The sequence below is a fragment of the Spermophilus citellus genome (genome assembly GCF_964194105.1).
Source record: "Spermophilus citellus genome assembly, chromosome: 4".
Taxonomy (NCBI): Eukaryota; Metazoa; Chordata; class Mammalia; order Rodentia; family Sciuridae; genus Spermophilus; species Spermophilus citellus.
The window spans coordinates 51,061,878-51,082,360 of NC_138185.1; the positions used below are offsets into that span (position 1 = coordinate 51,061,878).

General features: G+C 40.3%; 1 protein-coding gene across 2 annotated transcripts in view; it reads right to left on the reverse strand.

The window, feature by feature from the left end:
* Nucleotides 1–3,081: 3,081 nt before the first annotated feature.
* CHRNA7 (cholinergic receptor nicotinic alpha 7 subunit) overlaps nt 3,082–20,483 on the reverse strand; it is a gene marked incomplete at its 3' end in the record, with an annotated part of 106,801 nt that continues 89,399 nt past the window's right edge. For both annotated transcript variants that reach the window (XM_081293282.1, XM_081293281.1), the window contains exons 5-10: nt 15,006–15,085; nt 11,508–11,675; nt 9,934–10,128; nt 8,895–8,981; nt 7,801–7,910; nt 3,082–3,600 (exon numbers count right to left, since the gene is read on the reverse strand). In XM_081293282.1, coding sequence (XP_081149408.1) covers nt 3,082–3,600; nt 7,801–7,910; nt 8,895–8,981; nt 9,934–10,128; nt 11,508–11,675; nt 15,006–15,085 — 1,159 coding nt within the window. The remainder of the gene's footprint in view (nt 3,601–7,800; nt 7,911–8,894; nt 8,982–9,933; nt 10,129–11,507; nt 11,676–15,005; nt 15,086–20,483) is intronic.

The following is a 20,483-nucleotide window of genomic DNA, read 5'->3' on the forward strand; positions in this document are numbered from 1 at the left end:
TAAATGATAAATTAAAATATTTCCAGACATAAGAGCCTGACATGCATAAGAAAATGAATTAAGAAAAAAGCCAAACAACCCAATTGAAAAACTGCATAAAAGTATAAATTTACAAAGATTGAAATTGCCAAAAAATTATTTGAAAAGATGTTCAACCTCACAATAGAATGAACTAAAGTCAGAATAATAGTGCAATACCTTTTTTTTTTTTACCATGTTGGGAAAAAAATAAATTCAACAATATTTAGCACTAAAAGGCTAAGAAACTTGTCCTTTCATTGTACTCTTGGTGGGGTATCCACTGATTGGTGTCTGGAAGATAATCTGGCAATATCTATCAAAATGTTAAATGCACAAAGCCTTATTGTCCAGCAATTCCATTTCTAACTGGAATTTCTACCAAGATATAATCACAAAAGTGTGGTAAAATATACACACAGAGATGATAAGTATAGATTTGCATATAAAAATAAAAACTGGAAATATCTACATGTTTACCAATAAAAGAAAAAATCAAATAAATTATGGTCCACTGAGGCAAAGGAATGCTAAGCAGCCATTTATAGAAATAGAGGTAGATCTTCATATGTCACTGTGGAAAGATCTTTAAGTCAGAACACTAGGTGCAGAGTGCTTTGCATAGCATGAGGGCTAGAATATGTCTTTCTCCATTCCCAACTCTCTCCTCCTTCAGCCCCCGCCCTTCTTTTCCTTCATTCTAGAAATGTCTCTGAAAACTCATCAGTGGAGGACAAAAAGGAGTCTCTGTGGAGGACAAAATGGGGCCTCTGTGGAGGACAAAAAGGGGAAGGGGGTGGCAGGAGGCTGCTTGGTTTTGTTTTGTGGTACAGGGGACTGAACACACAGATGCTCTACCTCTGTGCCAATTCCACACCTTTTCAATTTTTTTTTTTTTATTTTGAGGAAGGGTTTTCCCAAGTTGTTGAGGCTGGCCTCCAACTTGTGATTTCCTGCCTCAACTTCTCAAGTGACTAGGATAAGGAAGGTTTCTGTTTCTAACCATACACATTTTTCTAATTTTGTGGGGAGTTAATTCCTAATTATTATTATCAATGACAGAATAGTTATTTGGGTGGTCAAAATGATAAACTTTTATTTGCTTTTTATGTTTTTCTGTATAAAGTACAAAATGAAAAATGTTCTCTTTTTTAAAGCAAAAAAATATATGGTAGAGATTAATTTCATGTAACAATAAGAAACGAAGCTCTCTTTTTTTTAAATCAAACACTTCTATTTGTTTCTAAAGACACCTCAATAGGAAAAACAAAAACAACATTGTGCGTCATTTGTCCACACCATGTAGAATGGGTGGATGACCCTGCTCCAAATAGCATTTTGCTAGAGTCTCATGGTTTATCAACCTTCTTGTTGTAAACAAGTTCTCTTCCCTTAAGTTGCACACACAGGCACTTGCACATATGCACGCACCCATGCACACATAATACACACAAACCTTCATTTCCTCTAAACAAGTGAATTTATAGGCATTACTCAGAAATTAGTGAAATGGATGGCAATTTCTTTTGATCTGAAAATCTAATCTTTCATGATGTGCCCCACTCAGTGGTTGGATGCAGATTAAAGATTTCTAGGAGCTCAGAAGCACAGTTTTGAGCTTTGAGCAGTTACTGAATGACACAGTAGAACCACAGAGGTTTTTCTTGGTGAATTACCTTCTTATCTCATTAAAAACAATAACAACCAAGAAGAGGCATAGTGATTACTACCTGCTAATCTCAGTGGGATATGGTGTCCCCTCTTAGGTTAAAAAATTGAAATTGTTCTTGTCTTTAGAACACATCTCCAGTGAACCACCCATTAACCCTGAGCCAACTTTCTGTGTTGAAACTGGGGTGAACAAGCTATAAGGAGGCAGATCCCCAAAAGTCAGAAACCAGGGCTTATTGCTGTGTAGCCTCTGATGTTCTGACAGCTCCTCCATGTTGACTGCTACTGATGGGCATCTTGGAAAGTCACCATCCCCTCCCCAGTTCTTACTACACAGGGGGCCAGAGAGGTCCCAGTCCCTGCCTCCTGGCCCTGTCACATGGAGAAAAATCCAAATAATATGCTCATTTTACGGTGTGCATTTGGATGGACATTCTTCTAAAACGAATCATCTCCAACAAGTATGAAGCATCTAATACATTCTTATTTTTTAAAAGCACATTAAAGTGTGTAACTTAGCTTCAGTTATTCCTTCAAGCTGGTATTTCTCACAGAACCTTATTTGTCCTTTGAATTTTGCAGAACAGAACAGTGTCTAGGGGTAGCACATGAATCTTGGGAGTCATCTAGGATCTACAGGGGACACAGCCTCTCATGCACACTTGACTGGGTCTGGTCCTATATTGGAATTGACACAAACTTGATTCCCTCTGATTTTTCTCAAAAGAATAGGTTTGTAAAAATTAGTCAGCTGGTATAAACATAGTTTACAAGAAACACACACATACACACACAAACAGTGTCTGTCTCACTCTCTTCTATAAACAGCATACAACTGTTTCTCTCTACCGATTGTCATCGGTAGAGAAAAAATATATAGTTGAACTACAGAAAAGCCAGCAGATAGGTTTTAGTTTTTTTTTTTCTTTCACAAGTCAATTATTAGAATGTATTTAGTGAGTGGTTTATTATCATTAGTTTTAATCTAGGTTTGTACACAGGCAAAAGCACACGTTGAATTTTTATGTGGGCCTTATGGCAAGTGACATGCAAGCATGCAAAACCAACTGTACAGGCCTACCCTGGCAGTCTGGAGCCACAAAGATCTCTCTAACTGGCTCTCTAGAAAGAGAACAAATGGGCAAAATGACTGTACAGTGGCCCTGCTGAACATAATGATGTGCCAATGGTATGCATAAGATATCAAACAGAAAAATACTAAGATCCTATTACTGAAGGTAACAAGGAAACTGTAACCATCAGGATTGACAGCCACAAAGGATACATCGGTGTTGTCACATTTAATGCTGCTGTGAGTTTACCACACAGAATTCTCACCAACAACCACTATGCCTATCTGTGCATTTCCTATGTGTATAGAACTGGGTGATGTTATGCAAAGTCTTTGGACACAGCCTCCACGAAGTTTGGAGCTGACATGAGGATGCCAATGGTGCAGATGATGGTAAAGACTGAGAAGGCCATGAGGCACAGGCGGTCCACCACGCAGGCTGCAAACTTCCACTCACTACAGACAGCCTCACTCTCATCCTGGCAGCGGAAGCGGTTGGCAATGTAGCGGACCTCCTCCAGGATCTTGGCCAGGTCTGGGTCCCCCTCTGAGGGCTGTCCACCATGCAGAAGGTGCTCATCATGTGTAGGGGAACAAGCCATGCGGCCACACACAACCCCAGAGTCAGGGGTCGGGGCGCAGTGCATGCCCTCCAGGCCTCGGAAGCCGATATACAGAAGGTTCCCGTTGCTGGTAGGAGGCCCTGCACTCGCACTCAACTCCACACTGGCCAGGCTGCAGCGTCGCTGCTTGTGCTGGCAAGCTGGGCGGACCTTGTCTTCCCCGGGCCTCTTCATGCGCAGGAACCATGCACACCAGTTAAGAAGAATGACTCTGGTCTGGGGGGACAAGAGAATGTTAAGAGAGGCCAAGAAGTGGATATTAACTGATCCTGACAGCACTGTGATCCTACATAACAGGCCTGACTTTGTTGATCCTGGAGCTAACACGTTTCATCACCTCCCCAATGATTCTATACGGGCAAGCAGTGCCAAAGCCTAACAACTGTTAGTCAAACATGAAGTGAGAATAAAAGCTATAACAGGTTTATCACCCTGGTTATGAGCTGATTTTTTCCCTGGGGTGGGCACACATGCTGCATTCTTTAAGAAGACAGCCTTGTCAGAGGAGGCCTGGCTTGGTAAGAATACCTCTGGGATAGGTAAACAACAAAAGTCACTTTCCCTCTCTGATCTTAACACATCTGTAACCGAGGTCCTTCAGATCTAATCCTCTATCTCCCATACTGTGTGTAAGGCACCCTGGAAGACCACTGTAAATCACAGAGGCACTGGGAGATTTTAACATTCAAGGACAGCCCTTGAACACAAGGACCACTGATTTGAAATAGTTCAGGCTTTCAACATTAGATGGTCACATCTCGTGATGACATTATATCTTTGCAACACTGGTTTTCCAAGTTGCCCTGAAAAAAAAAATCAAGTTCCAATGTGAAACAAAAAACTGAAGACAGTGGTTTCCAATCTAATCCCAAGACTCAAGAGGATGTGCTGAACGTACCCTATAGGTGCTCTCATGATGTTAAGACATAAAAGCTAAATTGTTTCAACCTATGTAATAAAGACACTGTTGGGGAATATTTCCTCAGGTCTAGGAGCTCTGTGGAAAAATTCCTGAGACACCAATGTGCTGTGGACCAAGGAAGTCATAGAGCCCCTCATCTTAGGATCCCTTAGGCTACAGTGAACACCAAATAAAAGGATGTCTGGGAAAGTACTTATATTGAAAGTTGAAAGCAGAGTTGGCAAACTTTCTATAAAGAGACAGATGGTACATTTTTAGATCTGCAGGCCACAGATCTCTGTTGCGACTACTCAGCTTACTAAGTAACAAACATAGAAAGGATGTAAACAGATGAGTATAACTATTTTCTAATAACACTGTATTTTAAAAAGTTTGTGGGCTAAATTTGACCAGCTGGGTCTCAGTTTGCCAAACTCTGGCTCAAGTGTATTATACACACTTGGTACCAATGTGCCTGAAGAAGCTTGTGAAAAATTACCATGTGAGTTTATATTATTTTTAACTCTCTTGGAAAGAGGGGAGACAGCTAATGTCCCAAAATAAGAAAAAAAAAGAAAGCATTTTTGTAGGCATCTCTAGATAACTATATAATTTTTGTAAGTTTTCCTAGATAAGTGTATAAAAAGGGAGCTCTTTTCCTAAAATCATCCAGATACCTATTTCATTTTTTGAGTATGGGAAAATTTCATCAGCAACCTAGCAGGTCTATCTCCATGTAGATAGAGATGGTAAGTTGTGAAGCTCATATCTGCAGGGCAGTCTTTCCTGACATTCATTTTTATGGTATCTTATCAACGGTGACTGAAGCAAACAAGATCTGGGGGCAGGGAATGAATTAAAAAAAAAAAAAGAAGAAGAAGAAACACTAAAATAATTTTCACTATAGCTTCAAAGATAGGCCTTCATTTCACAGTGTGCTTTCCACAGTAGGTGGCACTCTATATCCTAGGAAGGCTGGGTCTCCTGACCCTGGAGTGTTTTTCACCATCTGTGCCGAGGAGAAAAACATAAACCTCTGTGAAAACATCTAGGGTGAATTTGGCCCTCAAGAGACATGTCATCTCACTTGGGCCATTAAGAGCTCTAGGAAGTGAGCTTAATTCTCCCATTTTACACACAGATAAAATGAAGCTCCAAGATGCTAATTAATTGGCTCAAGGTCATACAACAAGCAAGTGGTTACACCAGGTAATGTACCTAGACCTCTGTAGCTTCATCAGTCAGAGACTACATGCTCTTTCAGAGTTCCAGTGACTTAGCCCAACTCCTTCTTGGAAATACCACAAAGTCTTCACCAGACCTTGAGGGAAGGTGTCCGACAGGGAGTGCAACTATACCCAGATGCAACTGTGCACATGAGAGCCAAGCAGGGTCAGGCACTTTTCCAGCCATGACTGAATCTGCACATCCCCTGAGGCACAAATCCAGCTAATATGATCCACATTGCCAAGTCTATTTTTAATTCCATGGCCTGAATTATTAGCTTTCAAGGCCAAAGCATCTCCAAAGATGAAATTATCCTCTTGGCACTTATCAAACTGTGCTCGTGACCTCTTCTGTTAGGTTATAGTTTTGTTTCTGACTGTGCAAATGTCACATAATGCCACTGCACTCAGCAGTATCATCTTCATAGCAACAGATCATTGTAAGAGTCCCTTGGAGGCTGTTTATGTTTTAAAAACACATGGAAGAAAAGAAAAATGTAGTATGCTATATAAAAATGAAATGTATACACTTTATATTTCATTTGTAGCCAATTGGTTTTAACAAGCTCTTATGCTAAGAGGTGAAAAATTAGCATATGCTTTTAATTAAGATTTTTCAAAAGAGCATAGTGCTATCAGGTTATTAAAAATGGTTTTGCATCTGTGTTTCATTCCCTTATCTCCATATCAGTTGAATAACTAATAAGAAATAAGTGTTCATATTTTCATAAACAAACACTAAAAGGAAAAAAGAAGAAATTCATTTAAATGTTTCAATATTGGTGGTGGGAGCAGGGTGAAGGGTGGGAATAGGAGCTCAATTTTCTTAGGTATAGTGTTAATATGATGTACACTTTTGAAACAGGAAAATGTATCTAAATGTATCATCTGCTTCAAACAGAAAGAAGGACAGACAGACAGACAAAAAATAAACTAGAAGTCTACTCTCATATCTGTCCTGGCATCTTGTCCAAGTGTGTCAAATATATGAGAAAGTCAGATGAGAATGTAGTTGCATACGTGCAAATGTATCCCATTTTTTAAAGGGGGTGGGCACTTCTCAAAACAAGTCTCACATATGGTAGCAATGTGACCTGTGCAGGAGGCATCATCATTTTAGGTTGAGTGACACTGCTGTTGGCACTATAAGTTACAGGTGAGTTTTTACTAAGTATATGAGAAGAGTGTACATGAAAAGGAACTTGAGGGGAAACAGTAAATTTGCAAGCCCAATATTTTTAAAAAGTGATCTTCCCTTAGTTAACTTGTAGGCAACTATGAACTACTGCACATTGAATGTTCTTAGAAAGCCCAGAAACTTTCTGTTCCTGGAGAGTATATAAATGCATCTCATACTTTATGCTACATTTAGCATGGTGGTGATTCCTAGACTGTCTTCTGGGCTTAAATACAAACTAATGGGTCTCTAAAGACAGGTTCCTTTGGGGATAGAAGAGATTTTTCCATCCTAGACTAAACACTCTGGACAGGAAGACCAGGAAGGTCTGCAGGGTCCACATGAGCATGGGAAGTGAAAACTCAGGTTTTGTTCTGGTGACATGGGGAAACTCCTGGCGCTGGCTCAGTTCTAATCAAGTTATTCCATTTTTTTTTCCATCCCCTTTCCTTTCTCTACTAGTAACCTATCTACCTTTACATTATAGGGTTTCCGTTAGATTATGTTTCTATGTGTATTAAGTGTATGTACACTTGGGCCCTTTATATCTGCAGGTTCCATATCCATGGATTTGACCAACATTAAGAAAATAACTGCATCTGTACTAAACATGTACAGACTTGTTTTTCCATTATTCTCTAAACAAAATCTAAAAGATTTTGGTATGTACAGGCAATCCTGAAATCAATTTTCTGCAGATATGGAAGGGTAGCTATGTTTTTGTATAGCTCATTCTGTTGTGAAGCCCTAACTGTGTTGCTAAGTGTCTGTGTCATCAGTTGCTTTCTACTGTTGCAAAATTCTCCAATTTGTCCATGCAAAAGAATAGTTTTTAGAAACACTCTGTTAGCAAAATACACAGGCAGCCAGTATGTGAGCCATGCTCTGGGATGTCAGGTTAAAACACTGTCATAGGATGGATACTAAGAGGCACACTCACCATAACTACACTCTCTGAAAAGAGGTTGAAGTCAGAGAGGTGAAGTCATATGAAAAACAGACCCGTTTGTTTTGGAGTGCTAATTTGGGGGCTGGTTTTTAAAACAGATAAACCATATGAAGACTCTGCTTTAGGGAGGGGCTCTAACTCCATGAGAGTGAGAGGAACATACCCACTTAGGCATCTTGCCCCCATCAGGGTCATGGTGGTGATATTGCAGCACAATCACTGTCACCACAACAGAGAGGCCCACAATGATCATGGTGCTGGCAAAGTACTGGGCTGTGAAGAGAACAGACACAGGGTGAGACCTGAGGACCCAGGAGCACTGAAAGTCACAGGAGGAGTGTGCAGACCTCACTCTCTTACTGTCAGTGACTGGCTGTCTGGGCCAGGCCTATAGTCCACTGCCCACACCCCTGGTGGGAAGCAGGCAGCCTAGAACCCAAAGACCTGACTTCCCATCACTGTATAGGAGTGGCACCTCCCATAATAAACCTAATAGGTGCTGGCAGAATGCTGCTTTGCAGCCTCACAACTGAATTGGAGGATTTGTTTCCCGGACAAGGAATAGAACCCCAGCTGCAGTAGTGAGAGTATCAAATTCTAACCACTAGACTGGGTATCCTTTTGTATGGTTCCATTTATTTCCACACAGGAAGGTGCAAAGCACCTGTCATTCCTCCCCGAGCAGAAGGTCATGCCTCATACCTGTCTTGGACAAAACATATATTTCCCCCAAATACTTATTATATGGAGACCCTGAGTTATTCCTGGAAACAATGACTAAGAGTTAAATTGTATGTTTCTCCCTTTGTAACAAAAGATTTGTAGACAAACAAGGTCTCAACTAAAATAATGAATCTCTAATGATAAAATCTTTGACCTCAAAGCAAGAATAAGTGGGAGAATTATGGTATAATAGGCAATTTTGCATGTTTTTTTCTTTGAGATGGGAGTCTCACTATGTTGCCCTGGTTGGTTTTGAACTCTTAGGTTCAAGTGATCCTCTTGCCTCAGCCTCCTGAGTACTAGCACCACAGTGGCACACCACCACTCCTAGCCATTTCAGTAACTTAAAGCCTAACCACAAAGTTGAATATCCTCTTCCCACTATTTGGGCCCAAGTGAACAGAGGCAATAGATGAGGGAGCAATACAACTCTTCAGGGCATGAAGGACACATTTCTACTCTTTGCATCTACTGGGAAATGCTAGGGACTCTCTAAATCTGTAGTTCTAGAAAGGAGCCTGACTCTTGACTTACCTATCAATGGCACTGAATCAGATGTTGCAGGCATAATCTCTGCTACAAGCAGCATGAAGACAGTTAGAGACAGTAAAACTGTGATCCCTAAAACAAACACACAGAAGATCCTTAGACAAAACAGGCAACAAGTTCTAAATTCCCTCTACCAGTAATCGGGTCATCTAACCTGAGTTTCAAAGAATTAAGGAGTTGCTGGGGAAAGGCTTTGGGACAGATGGTTTCTTACATATGGGCATTTAAATGTTTTTCTGGAGGAAAGTCTCTATCACCTGTCAAAGTCCCAAAAGAATCTCTGACAAAGACAAGTTTTGGAATCAGAAATTTGGAGGAATCAACACAGAACAATTATCTGTCAGTTTCTTTACCGCAATATTATTGAGAGGTACCTCCACACAGCGGGAAAAAGAAACCTTGTCGTCAGAAGGCCTGGTTTCAGGTTTTGACTCTGCCATTTACTAGCTGTGTGATCTTAGATAAGTTATGTAATGTTCTAAACCTTGTACTCAGAAGGTGAAATGTTTGTGATTGATGGACTGAGATACTGAGAAATTCTTTGAGATATTTAAAAAGTCATTTCACCATTCAAAGTTTTACTTTACTTATCTTCATATGGAAGCAACTGTAAGGAATTATGCTGCATACAACAATAGACAAATGCAAGCTGAAACTGAGCTAAACTCTTCCCTGTCCACAATGAAGGCTGACTTGTTGCCACCATAGAGAAAAAGCACAGGCACTTCCGGGCATAATCAAACTAGCTGGTCCCTCCATGGGTGAATCCATACTCTTTGTAGGATCAGAGGATTCCAGGATCCTGTGTTATTCTCAGGAGGGTACATCCATCCAGTTTGGAGCACAAATCAGGAGCCTATGATACTCTGGAGCTGCTTTGGTCTAAGAGGTTCATGAAGAATAAGTCAGGCAGGCCCTTGGGACCCCAAAATACATCCCTGTACCATCCACAGTGAACCCTACAAAGCTGACCTAAAGAAAGGGCCTCCAGTCTCAGACTCTTGCCAAAGATATGGGCACTTACCAAGGGAGATTTTCTCCCCAGAGTCTGCAGGGAGCAAGAACACTAGCAGGGCCAGAGCTGAGATGAGCACACAGGGGATGAGCAGATTAAGGCCATAGTAGAGTGTCCTGCGGCGCATGGTTACCGTGTAGGTGACATCCGGGTATGGCTCTTTGCAGCACTCATAAAACTTCTCACTCCTTTTGCCTGGAATTCCTGCATGGGGAGGAGGAGAAAAGGAACTATCATTTGAAAACATAATTACTGTGTTTGTTTCCATGTATATACCAAACACGAGCATAGCCCTGGAGTTTGCTAAGTGCTAAAAATCTTGGTAACTGATGTTTGAACAAACCCTTGCTGGTTTGTTATAAAATTTTTTTAAGGTATCTCAGTGATACTTAAGCAAATGGGTAAATATTCTTTTGAAGGATTATAAGTACATAAAAGTACATAAGAATAAATGATGCACTTTCAATTTTTATCATTATAAAAGTAATTATAGTCATGAGCCACATAATGATGCTTCTGTGAGAGATGAAACAAGTGAATCTGGGGATGTGGCTCAGTGGTAGAGTATCCATTTGGCTTTCATGAGGCCCTGGGTTTTATTCCCCAGCACCAAAAAGCAAACAAATAAAAAAGAAATTGATAAAAAATGTGCTTCAGTTTTATATCACCTACTGAACTATAGCTGTCTCAGTTTGTGTATGTACAGTGTATGATGCTTGCATAATGACAAAATCATGCAACAAAGCATTTCAGAATGCATATTCAGTGTTAAGTGAATCTTAACTACATTGCTTTTCCATTTTAAATGGCTGTTGATAAAATAAAAGTGAAAATGACTGCAGAGTAGTAAAAAAAAATGTTTTTCTGAGTCTTAGAGATTTGCTGATGGGGTAGATTGCAAGATAAATTTCATGTTGAGAACTGAATCTTACAGAAGGAACAATTTTTTCAGAATCTAACAATTCCTTGCAAGATGTAAGGAATGCTACAATGACCAGTTTGCCTCCTGAGCTGGACAATCCAATGGACTATGAAATTTATGATCACCCTGATTTGCATCCATTTCCAACTACCAGAATTGCCTCAATCTTGTTGATCTTTTTCCCCAAATGCTAAGCTTTTATACCCACTTCTTGTTATAAACCCCAAGCTCAACTATCCCTAAGCAGACTTGTTCAGTGTGTAGCCAAACCCATTTCCCAATATTTGTAAATGTGTTTTGCTCCTGAATAAAACTGTTTTTACTTTATCTGAACCTCATTTATGACATTCACACTGTTGATTGAAAGTTGCTGTGCAATCATATTTTAGCAATGGCATGGACTTGAAGATGTCACCAGCACTGACTTGTTTAAACATGTCCTCACCAAGCTGCAAATTCCTCCTGAAAGTGTTAGATTTACTCATTGTTGTTGGTTTCTCATCCTATAGCTCTCAGTAAATGATGAAGAATGCTGCAGAGTTCAAAAAATGCTCACACTGGAAAGGTCAGTGGAAAATCCCTAACTTTTAAACTTCAACAGGAAGAAAGCAGTTTTTTTTTTTCCCCCAGGCTGCAAGTCTTGTGTCTTTGCTGGGCTTACCCACGAGATCCCATTCTCCGTTGGGGATATAGCCACTGATATCTGCGTCCTGCATCTGCAGGTCCAAGGACCACCCTCCATAAGACCAGGATCCAAACTTCAGTTTGCAATGCTGCACATCAAAGGGGAACCAGCGCACATCAATATAGCAGGAGCTCTTGAATATGCCTGTGTTGGTGATGGAAACAACCAGAAGGCTGAAGTGGAAGACAACTGAGATGGACTCAAAATACACAGCAGTCCCTCTAGACCATGTTGCACCTTCAAACTGCTTCTAAACCTACCCATAAAAAATTGTATATATTTTATCTATCTATCAATTGATCAATCTATTGATCTATCAATCTATCTTGCAAACCTCTAGACAAGCAGCTCACCTAAGGCTTCACTGTCTTTTGAAATTCAAAAACCATGACAGCTTCTGTTGAAGAAGACTTCTCAGGGCTTTTTGTGCAAAGAAATTAGTTTTATAAACCTGTGTTTGCTCTGTGCATCAGACTCAATAGTAGGAGAAAAATAAAGAACATTATAAAAAAAAACCCTCAAAGGAATTAATAAAAATGCTCAAGAATCTAAAGTATGGGGGCATGTATTTCTGTGTGGGTATGTTTGGTCTGGGAAGGCATTTTATTTAGCTAACCAATTGGGAAAATATGTGGTTATCTAGAAATAAATGTGGAGGATTCTAGATCAAGAATAGAACAACAGGCTGGGGTTATGGCTCAGTGGTAGAGTGCTTGCCTAGCTTATATGAAGCACTGGGTTCGATTTCAGTACCACATAAAAATAAATAAGTAAAGATATTGTGTCCATCTACAATTAAAAAAAAACAAAAATACAACAAAACCTGACAGGTGTAAGCCCAAGAGAAAGTGTTTGAATACAAGGAAGGGTTTCCACTGAAAGAGGAAGTTCAGGCTCTGGTAAGTTGAAAGTGAATTTCCCAGAAGGTCATGAAGATGAAATCAGATAAACTCATTCTAGTTTTTATTTTTATGCCCTGTTCTCTTCCCTGCTCAGAGAAGATTGAGCAACACTAGAAGGCATGAATGGCTTAAGTGTCCCACTGCTGGTGGGGAAAGGCAGGTACTCTGTAAATGTCAACTATCGAGTTAAATAAAGACCATAGGGAGGCAGGGATTCAAAGTGCCTTGAAAACCCAGACTTCACCTCACAGCCAAGTTGTGAACAGATAATAAATTATTTGCCCCCTCAAGGTCCTCTAAACATGATTTGCAGCATTATTTCAAATGTTTATAGGAATCTGGAAGTCTTAACTGACACTCCCCTTCCATTAGTAGTGTGGATTCCCCCAAACCCAGACTATTTGCAAGTTAAAACATTCTATAACTATACAATTCCATTTCTATGAAAAAAATCCAAGAAAGACACAGAAAACAGATCTGTGGTTGCCTGGGGCTGGCTGTGGGAGTGGGGATTAACTGCAAATAGGCAAAAGGGATCTTTGTGGAGTGAAGGGAATGCTCTAAAATGGGATTGTGGTAATGGTTGCACAACTCTAAATTTACTAAAAATCATTGAATCATGCACTTAAAATGTATGATATGTAAATTCTACCTCCATAAAGCTGTTAAAAATAAATGCATAAAATGAAGCAGGAAAAGTCACGTTATAATCAAGTCTCTATTTCAAAACCTACACCCAAAACACTCTTTTATACCCATGTAACACTAAGCATCACTAAGCAGGGGCAGAGCAGTGTCCCAGAACCAGCCCTACATGACCCCAAGGCACAGGGAGTTCTGTACCCTTCCTTCCAGTGTAAGGCATTGTCCCAGGTCACAACACAATGTGTCCCATCCTGACCAGACTCCCAGGGCCACTGAGGAAGGGTCATAGGATGGAGTCTCACAGAGTCTGTTGCGTTCAGAGGATTTGAGGGTCCAGAGTGTTGCCCTGGTAGCTGAAGATAAACTCAGTCCTAAGAACAATTTGCAGCAACATATTCCTCTACCCTGGAGACTACTGGACACCATCTTCCAAAATGGCCCTTATAATGGCACTCATAACAGAAGCTATAACTTGAAGGCCTGGTGAAAAGGAACTCAGATGTGCTGGAAGGCATTCCACAGCCGGTCTACAGAGGACCCACTGTCAGAAGGAAAGGCTGGGGTAGTAAAAATGGGGGGAATTTCCCAAGAACAGTTGTGTTAAGACAGAAAACCTGAAAAGCTAGATTTCTTCAATCTATACAAATATTATAGGGAGGTGTATGTCTTTGATAGATTCAGTCACTCATCCATTCACATGGGCCACACATGGTTGAGGAGCCAAGGATTCTAAGGTGAGCAAACACAGATTCTGTCTAGAGGATGTTTATCATCAGCTGACAGAAAGAGCATGTAAACAACAACCCAAAAAGCAAAGCTGACTTTGCTGTGTGCAGTGGAATGAGTAAGACAGACTGTTGAAGGGGTGTATGTGTGTGTGTGTGTCTGTGTGTGTAATGTGAGAATATGTGATGTGTCTGTGGTTGTGTGTGGGTGGTGTGAGTGTGTGCACGATGGTAGTGAGATAATTGCAGGTTCCTTTTGAGTAGGCAGTTAAGTAAACCAGACAGTTAGTATACGAGAAAATCCTTGAAAAGAATATGTTAAAAAAAAAAGTTCTAAAAGCTAAACCCAAGATTGGTTAATATTCATATGCTAAAACAATCCACATTGTGCCTCAAGGCCAAAAATCTGAATTTACCAAGCTGTGGATAACTCAATGAACAGCCTAGGGCCCTATAAGTCCCAAGAAATAATGGGTTTGGGGATGGGGGGTGGAGGTCAATCCCAGAAAGTGTCTCATCATGAGAAAGCTGAAAAGGAAAAAAAAAAAAAAAAAACTAGTTCAGGAACAAGTCAGTAATGAGCTCCCTAGAAAGCACTGAGCCTAACATCTAACCCTTGAGTGCTCTTGAATGCATGAACTCAATACACCATGCAGCACTCCCACCATCTCCCCCAACACCTGGAACACCTGCCAAGACAGGAAGTCGAGGAAAGTGGAGGACTGAAGTGGAGGAGAGGGGACCTGACTGTCTGATTTGTGGGTTGGAAGGGAGAAAAAACTGGTTTGGATATCAGACTTGTGGGGTCAAAACAGGGAAGAAAGGGCATGTTTATCTGACTTACATGTTGAAATGGAGACAAAAGGACCTGAATATCTGGATTATGGGGAGAAAAGAGACTTGGAGATTACCCAACAAGGAAGGCTTGCTTTAATTATGGACTGACTTTACAGAGCACATGGCAGAAAGTAAGAACACCCGGCACATGCTGGCAAAGACCACTTGAGCCAGGATTCCAAGAAAAAAGAGAAAGATGGCAGTCTTGAGGGGGCCCTGAAAGCACAGAGAGAAGGGAAGAGGAGGAAGCAGAATGCATATAAGAGCCAGTTGACCCTCAGGTGGGCCATCAACTGGGCTGATATTTGCTTAATTTACTTGCTTAAATTTTCCAACTGGAAGAAGACAAAGAAAATGGGTCTTACCTGGAGGAAGATACTGGCAATGTCCAGAAGAATTCACCAAGACGTTGGTGTGGAATGTGGCATCAAACCTCTCATCAGCACTAGAATCAGAAAATGGAGTTTTGTGAGCCAGTGCTATGAGGCTGTGGATTCCTCAGTGCACTTAGATTAGTTGAGCCCCTGGTCAGAACAGTAGCAGCTTTCTAGGGGGTCCTGTTTGTACCCAGGTATCTAAAATCAATTAAGGAGAACACCTGTAGATGGAAAAGAAAAATCTCAACATCTCCACAGGAGATAAGGAACATAGGTGCATGTGGCCTCCCCGTTCACCTCACAGGACAGGGATTGTGACCTTCTATGTTCAAAGCTTTACTTCCAATCTCTTCAAAGGGGCCCAATACTTGCTGAGGATTAACAAATGTACTCCATATGTTTGAAACTGCAGGTGCAGGAGGGAGCTGGACACAGAACCCCAAAGGGGCTCTGGTCCACAGCTGGTAATGATGAAGGTGGGGGTAGAAAGAGATAGCAAATTTAGCACAAGTTTTAGATGAATGTGGCCCAAGACCCTCCCTTGTCGGTGACAACTTAGATAAATGCACACACGGGCCCGTGCACACCCACACATACACACACCCCTAAAAGGGGGAAAAAGGATTAAAAGTAAAGACCTAAATTAACCATGACTTGCTTTTCTATTTTCTGACATTTCACATCTGAGGCCTTGCTGACCTGGAGGAACTGCCCCTCCTGGGATTAGTCAATTCCTAGAAACAGTAAACAAGTCTTCAAGAGCTCTTTTCAAATATAAATCAATCAATACAGAGCCTACCTCTCAACTCCCATTCTATCAGGCTCTCACACTTGGGGGTCACTATCCACCAGCTCTAATCACCCCAGGGATGTGAAATTATTCAAATCAGCCCATTATAAACCTGCTTATTCTGCCTGACCTGTTCCTTCCCTGGCAAACCACAATAAAAGCTCCTATCTATCTACATTTTCCTTGATTTCTTTGCCTTATAATCAATCCGGCACTTCCCCCTGTATCCCTGACTCAGGGGTGAGTTATGCTTCTTGCTGTTAGGAAACTTTGAATAAAATCTTCTTTCTTAGCAACAGTCAGTTCTGTGTCTATATGTCTTACCATACTGATTAAAATAAATCCTGGGTAGTGTTAAAACACAGTCCTTCTACATATAAATAATAATAAACTGCCTCAAGAAAACCTAGGCAAAAAAAGATGCTCATTCCACAGAGTCAAATTGCCCCTCATTTTGATGACCAGAAAACTTCTAGTAAGGGCTGCCCACATGGATGGACAGAGGCTCAGTGAGCCTTTTCTATGCCTTGGTCCTCTCAGGAGAAAACACAGAACCACTACATATTTGTGATCAGTCTTTACATGAGATTTACAATCAAGGATACACATCTTTTAAAAATCCAAAGAGATCTGTCCATGAAAAGAATACAAAATTACTTCTTTAAAAATGTAATATTCTCCCCCAAAATTCAAGAGGATATTGCAATTAGGAAAACAGCAATATGGAAATTAAAGCTAAAATTGATGAAATAATTTTCTAAATAAATATTTGGAGGTTTGGCTGATAAAAATCAGAGATGACAAGAAGGACAGAAATGATGCACCTCCTAAGGACAAGGCCAGGAGAGCTCCAGTCCATCCAGAGACAACAGGAGAGTGGGAGGGAGAAAATTACCAAAGAAATCACACAAAGAAAAATTTCCAGAGCAGAAAAAAAACCATTCGAGCATGAAGGCAAAGAAAGGCATTTTCAAGAATACTGAAGCCTCAAAGAGCTTTCTCCCACATATGTGTCCTTGGTCAGCTTCAGAAAAATGAGGATGAAACTGAGAAAGAAGAAACAAACTTTTAGATGAAACCTGGGGACAGAGGTCAGGATCACCACAACAATCCAGACAGGAGCCCAGGAACAGAGAGACCCAATGAGAAATGTTAGAGATTTCTCCTAGGAAATGGAGATGCTGAGCAAGAGACAGAAGAAATAACAGGCTGGAAAACATCATGGATTTGATTTAAAATATATTAAAAACCATCTTCAAATAAGAATAACAGGAACCAGAAGCTGAAGGAAAAAAGTACATAAGAAAGTCATGATTTGAATATGATAAATATGAGGAATTTTAAAGAAAGAAAAGGAGAGAGGGACGGAGGCTCAGTTGACATAAAAGAATTATCCACTGAGACAATAAAGAACACATCCACCTGGTAACATCCGAACACCAGAAAGGAAAGACAGAGAGGAAGCAGGATAAGGATGTAAATATTCTTGCTTGATTGTAGTCTGTATCTGACTGCATTAATGAGTCATATCAGAAACCATAACTGGGCATAAAATAGCTAAAAATGCAAACCTTCAAAAATGTACTCAGAATAGCACCATGGTTTTCAAACTAGGTTCTCTGGGACCCCAACATGCTATGGAAGTCTTTTGAGATTTCTGCAAATGCTTGATTCCAATATTTTCTTTTCTTTGTATTTTTAAAATACGAATTAAGGTCCATGCAATCAAATGATTATACATAAAATTTTAACTTTTCAGAGATTACCAATATTAATTTATGGGTCACTTTATTCCCTTTTGGGTGAGAGATAAACTGAAATTTCTCTTGCTATGAATGTACACCACATTTGAATTTCTTGTAAATGATTCACCACATGAGATTTCAGTTTTGCATTACTCTTTTAAAAAATGCAAGTTTGTGTCTATGGTTATATAACAGTGAATCTACACCAGACTTGGCATGTGTTCTACCACTGACAATGGTCCTTGGCAGCAACAACAGAAAGTGTGGTCTGATGCCATGCCACAGGATACAAAATTTTGTGTATTTTAGGCTTAGGTTTCTTTCCTGGTTTTTATATTTATAATAAATACTATGAGCATCTGTTAGATCAATGATCCAACTCTGGAAAAAAAAAAGCAGTTTCTACAAGCTTTTTCTCCAAGCATTTATTCCAATTTAAGTGAAGAGATTTTTAAGACCACAAGGGGAATAGGTTAAAACAAGATTAAAAAACTGTTGCCATTAGCAACAGCTTACCTGTGTGACTCCATGATTTCAAAGTATTGTTCATCCATACAGAATACTGAGATACATGGAATTGTGACATTGCAATTGTTATCAAAACTCGAAAATCAATATACATGATAGCAGTTAAAATGTTCTTTCCTATAGGCAAGTTGATTTTATCAATAAATAATACAAAAGTGAACTCATATAACAGATGTGTGCTAAAAAGTACTTTATCTGTTTTGAACATAAGGGCTGGAGATAAGATTGACTTGAAAAGGGACCTTGTTGCAAAACACTGAGTTTGAACATAGCTCTCCAAGACAAATAATGAGATTTTTCTGAAATATAAATGGCTAAAGCCACTCATTTTGTGGGTGGCCACAAAATCCACAGTCTGCTGCACAGCCTGGCCTTTTGCACACAGAAATGTCCAACAGATGCCAGACACAGCAACCACAGTGCCATGTGTTTTGAAGCCTTCCTGCTGGAAAAATCTGATAATCATAGAGATGAGATTGGTCCACAGGGAATCACTTCATTCCTCTCTCTGCTTTTGTGTATATTTGAAATTTTCTATATTAAATAGTTTGAAATGGTGTGTGTGTGTGTGTGTGTGTGTGTATATGCATTTTTTTCTTGACTACTGGAAGACACAAGGCATCCATAGAGTTTTGAGGATGCCCAACCTGGTCCCTAGGTTTCCTGCCTTCCTAGGGCAGCCTTCCTCCGGCTACCTTCATCCTCCTCCAGCCAGAGATGACCAGAGTGCCATCTTGGTGTAAAGAGACCTTTGAGTCTCATCACCAACCACAAAGGGGACACTCACTGAGGGCAAATTTAACTCAGATACTCAGGATATAGGTTCTGTCCTTAGGGGAGGGGTCAGGAGGAAAGGCCCCTACACAGACTCTAGAGATGGGCAGAGACGCTACAAAGTTCCGCCATGCTTCTAGAAGGGGACATGATCTTATCATGTTCCTGAGGATAAAATTAAATGATGGAGGCTTCAGGAACTTCTGTTTCCCTAGACCATGGGTGAGAAAAACAGTATCTAAGCAGTGAGGCTAGAAAGGGGCTTGGGGAAAAACTGAGGGTGGCTGTGCCAAGCAGGGTTCAGGGGCCCAAGCCTAAGGGGATGACAAACAATGCTTTCAGATGCAGGGAAAGCATAAAGTGGGAGATTCCACAGGGCATAGGTGGATCATGTGGGTCTGAACTTGGAACTCTCCCTTCTCCACATCCTTGGGGTCCCATGTAGTGCCTCACTGTATCTTGTATCTGCAAAGAGCCCTGGAATTGATCCCTCTGATCCCAGTTTCAGGATAAACTCCTCAACTTGCCCTGTTGCAATGAGCACCACCACTGAGCTTGAGAGGCTCAACCATAATCATGAAAGGGAGAGGGCCAACCACAGAGAAGGAAGAAATGGACCACCAGAGAGAAAAAATAAAAAACAGTGAAGCTCAGTCATCAAGAAGTACCAGCAAGTCCAAGTCCCAATGGAATATGTGTTCCACAGAATAAGAATGTGCATCCAGGAACAGATGAAGCTTTGAAAAAAAAATCCAGGTATACTGTACAAAGAGGACACCATGTGTGGGTTCAGAATGACCCCCAACTAATGAAGTCTCAAGTGAAATCAGTTCCATCCCATCTGAGCATTTAATATCCTTGAAAGACTATGAGAAGGAACAGTAGACTAGCTGAAAATGCTCTTATCTGAAAATAAGTAAGACAGGAGGAAGGAGAAGCCCATATATTTCAGAAGACAATGGTTCTAAGGCACCATTTATTTTAGATTTCTAAAGAAAGGAAAAAAAAATCTGTAAAGTACATATTAAGACACAGGGTAAAGGCACTACTGATGCAAGGTAGGTCCCAATTTCAAGAGGGAAAACAAGTTTGCTTAAAATAGATGGATTTTGTTAGATGAATTTTATACATTTGTACCTATATCTATACACCCTGTCATAGATATTCTGATTAAGTTCCATGTTTTCTTCTAAAACATTAAAGGTCTATGACCCACTGTATGGCCTATTACAGTCTGTGATGAAAAGCTTGTGTAGAACCAAATTTTCATGGTCATTTCTAGCTGCTAGAAGTTCCAGGAGGTTATGTCTGGGTCATCAGTAGAAGGCTTCCAGAAGAATCCATTCAAGAAAGAAAATAAAACTGTATTTAACAGAAGCAGAAAGGGAGTGGACAGGAAGGAAGTAGGGAGATTCCAAAAACATAAATTAGCAGATATGTTAGATGAAGGAGCCTAAAGACCTAATATACAACAAGAGGATTACTGTCTGTATTTGGGAGTCCTGTTAAATGTAGACTTTATCTGCTAGTGTTACAAAAGCAAAAAAACTTAAGAAGAATGGGTAACTATGTGAGATGATGGGTATGTTCATTTGTTTCACTACAATAATTTTTACTATGCATGTTTAT